Here is a 7,972-nt window from a genome sequence, read left to right on the forward strand (position 1 = left end):
TCCAGGTCGAATGTGCAAATGGGATGGTCCTCCAATCCCTCAATTCTTGAATCTTTTGACAGCGCATCAGCAGACCTAAGCGGCCTGCATCTGGTGCTACGAGACAAGGTGCGCGAGCAGGTGGTAGTACCCGCCAGCTGGGGCCTTGGTGGCGGGCGGAGCCATTGGCGATGGCTTCCTCGCTGGCGGCACAAAGCCACCATAGCGGTTGAAGCCATAGGTGTTGGTTAGCACTGGGATGCTATTTCACCACCTCATGCATACGGGTAACCTACCCGGTAGACTCGTAGAGGAGCTCCCACGGGTCTACCGGCCACTGCTCTGCGCTGTCCTCCTCCTGTCCGGCCACGTCCTATGCGTCGTCCCCCTCCCAGATCCGGAGCCAGAGCAGTAGGGGGATCGAGGCTGCATGCTCCATGGAGGAGGAAGATAATAAGGGACAGAGGAGATTAATTAGAGGTGAGAGGGAGTGGTAGTATAGATAAATGACTCTTCAACTAGTATTTAGATAATGGATCCAAAAACTCTCATCTAAACTTTAGCTAGCCAACGTTTAGCTGGCTAAAAAAGCCTCTAAACTTGAGGGGTGGATTCAAACAGAGCTTTAATTCTTCGGCTGATTTTCCCCAATGGAACAGTACAACATCTTTGAGGGATATGCTTTCAAATTGTATCCTTCCATCTTGAATGAGTTAATACTGTTAACAGATATGGTTGTATTTGTGTTTGGTTCGGTTGTGATCTAGGGGGTGCGGCTCAAGTTTACTTAGAGCTTAAGTTTGCTTAGAGATAGATTGAGTCTGGAATACAAGTCCTAGTTGATCACAATTGTATCGATGTAAATCTCTTTGGTGTTTTCACCACATATAAACATGTAACCGTGGAGAGCCAAGATAGGCAACCATGTTTCCTCCTTTCCTTTATGGTAATCAGAGCATCCTCTTCCTAAACATCCCACATCCTAACCTCCTGCAACAGAAGCTTTTTTTGCGCCAGGAAGTTGCGAAGCTTTTCCTGCGAGCAACAGAAGCTTACGACAGAAGTTTTTTTTTCCACGACAGAAGCTTTTTGCACCAGAAATTTTCTCCCATGGTGTCGACATCAACTTCTGCTATGCTGGTGCTAGGAATAGTCTCAGAGAAATTAACCCGAGATAATTATCTTCTATGGAAGGCTCAATTCCTTCCTACCATGGATCTACCCCGGAGCCGCCCAAGACCTTGGAGGTGGTCAAGGAAGACGGCAAGAAGGAAATCATCCAAAATGTGTACGACTCCTGGATCGTGAGAGATCAATAAGTGTTGAGCTACCTGCTAAATTCTCTTACCAAGGATGCTTTGGCGCTAGTAGCGATAGCGACTACGGTAGCAGAAGCTTGGGAGGCGCTAGAAAGGATGTTTTCGGCGCACTCCAAGGTGCGGATAACAAATCTACGCATCTTGCTCTCCACAACAAAGAAGGATAACATGTCCACTTCAGCTTACTTCACCAAGATGTGTTCTTTCGAAGATGAGTTAGCCATGGTTGGAAAAGTTATAGATGACGATGAGATGGTTCACTTTATTCTCAATGGCCTTGATTTTGATTACAATCCTTTTGTTTTGTCAATGCTTGGCCGTGTTGGTTTTCTCTCCTTGAGCAAGTTGTATTCTCAGCTACTCACATATGATCAATGCATGGAGGTGTACCAAGCTGGGAATTAGTTTCAGTCGTCAGCTAACATGATTAGTAGAGGACGCGACTATGGTGGTCGTGGTCGTGGTGGCCGTGGGCGTGGCCGTGGTGGAGCTGGCCGCGGTCAAAGGGGCGGCCAATAGTACCAAGGCGGTCAACAAGACTGCGGGTCTGGTTCTGGATCTACCAATCCCAATGCAGCTAAGCAAGGCACACAACAGTAAAATAATATGTCAGATTTGCAAGAAAATTGGACATGAAGCGAATCGCTGTTGGTATAGATATCACAACGATGAAGATTATCAAAGTCAAAAGATGGTAGGGGCGGCTACAACCAATTATGGTTATGACACAAATTGGTATTTAGATAGTGGAGCTTCTGATCATGTCACTAGTGCGCTTGAGAAGATGACAATTCGTGAAAAGTACACTGGACGAGATCAAGTACATGCAGCTAATGGCACAGGTATGAAAATTAGTAACATTGGTCATACAACTTTACATACCCCTAGCAAAACCATTGTTCTGAAAAATATTCTTCATGTTCCTAGTGCTAAATCTAGTTTTAGTTCATAAATTTGCTCAAGATAATGATGCCTTTATAGAATTTCATCCAAATTTCTTTTGTATAAAGGATCAGGAAACGAAGAAAATCATCCATCAAAGTAGATCTCGAGGTGGCCTCTATCCTCTAAGGTCGCATCTATCCCAAGAGGTGTCCAGGAAACAAGCTTTTGCAGTCAATAAGCCTTCTATCACTCGATGGCATAGTAGACTTGGTCATCCAGCTTTTCCTATAATAGAAAGAGTTCTTAGTTCGAATAAACTTCCTTATGTTAGTGAGAATAATTCTAAGTCTATTTGTAATTCATGTTACATGGCCAAGAGTCATCAACTTCCATATCCTATATCAAATAGTGCATCCACAGCTCCACTTGATCTTGTCTTTTTGAATGTATGGGGGCGGGCACCTCCTTCCATTGGGCGCCACAGCTACTATGTTAGCTTTATCGATGATTTTACTAAATACACTTGGATCTACCTGCTTAAGAAAAAATCTGATGTGTTTCAAGTCTTTCAAGAGTTTCAGCAGCTTGTAGAAAGAAAATTTGGCTGCAAGATCAAATCTATTCAGTCTGATTGGGGAAGTATGAGAAATTAAACTCCTTCTTCCAACGAGTAGGAATTACTCACCGAGTGTCCTGTCCCCATGCACATCAACAAAACAGTGCAGCCGAAAGGAAGCATCACCAAATAGTTGAGCTAGGCCTGGCTCTCCTCGCTAATGCATCCATGCCTTTGAAATATTGGGATCATGCCTTTCTTACAACCACTTATCTCATCAATGTCCTTCCTAGTAAAGTCATACATTATGATGTCCGTCATGCGCCTCATGCAACAAACTCCAAATTATTCATCTCTTCAAGTCTTTGGTTGTGCTTGTTGGCCTAATTTTCGACCATATAATTCTTGCAAGCTTGCCTTCCGCTCTATTCGCTGCGCCTTCCTTGGTTATAGCGTCGTGCATAAAGGTTTCAAGTGTCTTGATATTTCTACTAGTTGCATATATATTTCTAGAGAAGTTGTCTTTAATGAAGGAGTTTTTCCCTTTGCACACCTCCATCCCAATGCATCAATGCATTGACACGTGGGGGGCAGCGCTGTCTCTCGCCCAGGAGCACGTGCACGCGCCGCACACACCGCACGGCTCATCCGATAGCTCACCCGCGCAGGCGCACATGCCGCAGGGCTCGTCCGACAGCTCGCTGCACGTGCCGCATGGCTCGTCCAATGGATCGCCCAGCCAGTTGCCGCCGCATGGCTCGCCTAATGGCTCGCCTAGCTCTACGCCCGGCTCGCCCAGCTTTGCGCTGACTGTTCCATCTGCACATGCTGTTTTGCCTGGATTTTCTGCTCCGCCAGCTGGATCAGCTACGCCAGTTTTAGCTACACCTCCGATTAAGCGACGTACGCATCTTCAGCACGGTATTGTCAAGCCTAAGAAATTTACGGATGGAACCATTCGGTACGGGAATTTTTGTGCTACTGGTGAGCCGGAGAATTTACAAGAAGCTCTTGGTGATTTGTGATGGAAACAGGCCATGCAAGAAGAGTATACGGTGTTGCTCAGAAATAATACTTGGCAGTTGGTGAAGCCCAAGGATGGCTGTAACTTGAGTGATTGCAAATGGGTGTTTAAAGTCAAGAAGAAGGCTGATGGGACTATTGATCAGTATAAAGCGCGACTAGTAGCTAAGGAATTTTGACAAATATATGGGATTGATTATGAGGACACATTTAATCCGGTTGTCAAGATTGCTACTGTGAGGCTTGTTTTGTCTTTACCTATCTCTAGAGGTTGGTGCTTAAGATAGTTGGATGTCCAGAATGCATTTCTGTATGGTGTTCTAGAAGAGGAGGTTTATATGAAATAGCCTCCAGGTTTTGAGAAAGAAAATGCTCCACATCTGGTGTGCAGACTTGATAAAGCAATTTATGGTCTTAAGCAAGCTCCACGTGTTTGGTATGCGAGATTGAGCTCCAAGTTGATTGATTTCGGTTTTATTGCTTCAAAGTCAGATACCTCTTTGTTTATCTATAAAAAATCAGGGGTTAGCATCTATATGCTTATATATGTTGATGATATCATTATCACTAGCTCTTCTAGTGAAGCAATTTCGGCTCTATTGTTGAATTTGCGCAAGGAGTTTGCTCTAAAGGATCTTGGTGACTTAAACTATTTTTTGGGTATTGAAGTTTAAAGAAGCAAGAATGGATTGTTACTGTCTCAAGAAAAGTATGCGCAAGAGATTCTAATGCGTGTTGGAATGGTCAAGTGCAAAGGGTCGCCTACTCCATTGTCTAGCTCGGAAAATTATCAAGCTTGGAAGGTGATCCGCTTGGTCCAGAAGATAGCACTCATTATAGAAGTATCATTGGGGCATTGCAATACCTAACTCTCACTCGGCCAGATTTAGCCTTTTCTGTGAACAAGGTGTGTCACTTTTTGCATGCACCAACGTCAGTTCATTGGACTGCAGTTAAAAGAATTCTTCGTTATGTTCAATCTATATTGAATGTTGGGTTACATATTAAAAGGCCGAGTTCTACAACTTTGAGTGCTTTCTCTGATGTTGATTGGGCTGGAAGTGTTGATGATAGAAAATCTACTGGAGGATTTGCAATTTTCCTTGGTTCTAATCTTATATCTTGGAGTGCTAGAAAGCAGGCTACTATCTCCGGTGTAGTACTAAAGCACAATATAAATCTATGGCTAATGCTACTGCCGAATTGATTTGGTTGGAATCATTATTGCTGGAATTGGGAGTTCGGTTGGCACAACCTCCTGTTTTATGGTGTGATAATTTGGGAGCTACATATCAGCAAATCCAGTTTTCCATGCACAGGCTAAACATATTGAAATTGATTTTCATTTTGTTCGAGAGAGCGTAACTAAGAAAACAGTTGCAAATTCGGTTGATATCTACCCATGATCAAATTGCAGATGGGTTCACTAAAGTTTTGCCGGTTTGGTAAGCAAGAAGAGTTCAAGAACAATCTAAATCTCAAGAGGAAGAGAAGTTTAGATTGAGGGAGGATATTAATAGATATGGTTGTATTTGTGTTTGGTTCGGTTGTGATCTAGGGGTGCGGCTCAAGTTTACTTAGAGCTTAAGTTTGCTTAGAGATAGATTGAGTCCGGAATACGAGTCCTAGTTGATCACAATTGTATCGATGTAAATCTCTTTGGTGTTTTCACTACATATAAATATGGAAACGTGGCAAGGTAAAATAGACAACCATGTTTCTTCCTTTCCTTTAAATACAATACATGCAACCAACACACAGGGATTCTTCTCTATCCAGGATCATTCCATCCATGAACGGATAAATACATCCAACCAAAACAAATACCAGATAACAATGAGGCTAAGCTGCAGATGACGCAATCCACGACGTTAAAACCATCGTGGAAACCAAGGATCCCGCGGATAGAATCACAAGAGACGGTCGTAGTGCCCGAAGACAATTATTATCAAGAAAAAAAGGACAAGAACGGGAGGGCGCTAAGAATATGATGATGGTTCATGTCGTCTACGCTGGGCAAGCAGACAAGCAGTCCATCTGTCTCCTCTCAAGTCACTCATGGCGGCGCCAAAGGAATCACGGTGGAGCCTGGCCGGCAAGACGGCGCTTGTCACCGGAGGAACCAGAGGGATCGGGTATGTGGCAGCTAGCCTATATAAAATCTAAATATTATTATGCATAATACACCGATCTCATAGTACGACAGGCTTGCGATCGTGGAGGAGCTGGCCGGCCTTGGCGCCAGGGTGCACACCTGCTCCCGCACCGCCGGCGACCTGAACACATGCCGGCGCCGCTGGGTCGGCAAGGGCTTTCCCGCCGACGCGATCACCAGCTCCGTCTGCGACGTGTCCTCGCAGCGCGACAGGGAGGGCCTCGTCGGCACGGTGCGCGACCTCTTCCAGGGCCAGCTCCACATCCTCGTCAACAACGCCGGCCAATCCATCTACAAGCCTGCCGCGGAGACCACGCCCGGCGACTACGCCCGCCTCATGTCCACCAACCTGGACTCGTGCTTCCACCTGACCCGCCTCGCCCACCCGCTCCTCCAGCGAGCAGACGGCGGCGCCGTGGTGGTGCACATGTCCTCCGTCGCCGCCTTCATCGCGTACCCGGCGCTGTCCGCCTACTCGGTCAGCAAGGGCGCCCTGCACCCGCTCACCAGGAGCCTCGCCGCCGAGTGGGCGCCGCACGGCGTGCGCGTCAACTGCGTCGCGCCGGGAGCCATCGACACCGGCATGTTCAGCGCCACGCTGAGCGACCCCGGCAGGGCGCGGAGGCTCGCCGAGATGGAGGTGTCGCGGGTGCCCATGCGCCGCTTCGGCACGCCGCAGGAGGTGGCCTCCCTCGTCGCCTTCCTCTGCATGCCCGCTGCCTCCTACATAACTGGCCAAGTCATCTGCATCGACGGCGGCCGCACCCTCGCCGCCAAACTCTGACGACTATCGACTTGTCGAGTCGTCGAGCTTTGCACATGGACTGCAAATAACCAATAATGCAAGCCTGCCTGTTTGTTACTTTGATGCAGTGACTGCAAATAAACATCCCAACCGGTGGATGCTGGATGTAAACTGAGAGGGATGATTCACTTGTTTCATTCATTCACAATACACCTAAGTTGCAGCACAGCCACTTCCTCCTCCTCAAGTGTACAGGTAGTTTGCAGCCATCATCAGGTCCAGGGTTATCTCGGGCTCAATCTGAAACTCCGCCATCTCCTTCCCACTGCACACCCAAAACAAATCTCGAAGGGCATGCACGAATGGCTGCAAAAAGCAGAGCTCATATACCAACTTCACATACATTTGATTTCAATAGTGTAAGCAGCAAGAGTCCTGAGATGAGCGTGTGCTGGTCCCGTCAAAGTTTCTTTCTACTAAACAGACTATCATAGCACAACCTAAGTGGTCAACACAATAATTGAGGACAGGGAAACTTGGCGATGGGAGAGCTCAGGCATTTACTCTGCCAAATCAGCCTCAAAGCATTCTTTTACGGATCAACAGAGTCTCCTGCAGCTAAACCTGTCTGGCGCGCCTGGGCACCTCTCAAGGTCAAATTCTTCATGTGGCTAGCACTCCGAGAGAGGTTGTGGACTGCTGAGAGGAGGCAGCGTCACGGTTTGCAAGATCAGGCGGTTTGCGCGCTCTGTTATCAGGAGATAGAGACTTCAGAACATCTCTTTGCATGGTGTTCCTACACTCAGCAGGTTTGGCATTTGGTCAGCGCAATGATCAGCATTCAGAACATGGCACCGGCGCAGGGAAACGGTCTGATGGACTGGTGGTTGCAAAAGAGGGCAGCGCTCAATGCTATCAAGAGAAAAGGACTAGACTCCACATTCATGCTAGTTTCCTGAAGAATTTGGAAGGAGAGAAACGATCGAGTCTTCAACAGATCGACGCTGAAGAATCCGACAGAGTTGGCTCGGTTGCTCACTTATGGTATGCAGCCGGCGCGAAGTTTATGTCCATTCTGGGCTGGCCGGCGTCGGCAACCACCTTAGGACAGTACTAGTTCCTTTGGCTTGCGTTGTTTTGGTTGTTTTCAGTTTCCATGTAATTGTTTTTAAGTTGTATTACCGCCTGCGTTCGGTAGACCCGTGTTGTACTAAAATCGGTATTTTCTTCTTATTAATACAATGATACGCAGCTCTCCTACGTATTCTAGAAAAAATAAGGATGCCAAGTTTTGACAGACGATGTTTATA

General features: G+C 46.7%; 1 protein-coding gene across 2 annotated transcripts; it reads left to right on the forward strand.

Annotated features, from left to right (window-relative positions):
* The first annotated feature begins 5,624 nt into the window (after positions 1 to 5,624).
* Positions 5,625 to 6,894, forward strand: LOC101777545 (tropinone reductase homolog At5g06060). Of its 2 annotated transcripts, none has more exons than XM_022829089.1 (2): positions 5,625 to 5,897; positions 5,961 to 6,894. In XM_022829089.1, exons 1-2 carry the CDS (start codon positions 5,763 to 5,765, stop codon positions 6,699 to 6,701), a joined length of 876 nt encoding a protein of 291 aa, XP_022684824.1. In that variant the 5' UTR covers positions 5,625 to 5,762; the 3' UTR covers positions 6,702 to 6,894. The 2 variants fall into 2 exon arrangements, with proteins under 2 accessions (XP_022684824.1, XP_004980092.1); XM_004980035.3 differs by having other exon boundaries at positions 5,689 to 5,897; positions 5,969 to 6,894.
* Positions 6,895 to 7,972: the final 1,078 nt, after the last annotated feature.

This window comes from Setaria italica, chromosome VIII, assembly GCF_000263155.2.
Source record: "Setaria italica strain Yugu1 chromosome VIII, Setaria_italica_v2.0, whole genome shotgun sequence".
NCBI classification, from domain to species: Eukaryota; Viridiplantae; Streptophyta; class Magnoliopsida; order Poales; family Poaceae; genus Setaria; species Setaria italica.

Bases quoted from the DNA above. Each gene is read 5' to 3' on its own strand.
- LOC101777545 (XM_022829089.1), top strand. From the start codon at position 5,763: ATGTCGTCTACGCTGGGCAAGCAGACAAGCAGTCCATCTGTCTCCTCT. The intron at 5,898-5,960 runs GTATGTGGCAGC...CCGATCTCATAG, and splicing joins GGAGGAACCAGAGGGATCGG to TACGACAGGCTTGCGATCGT.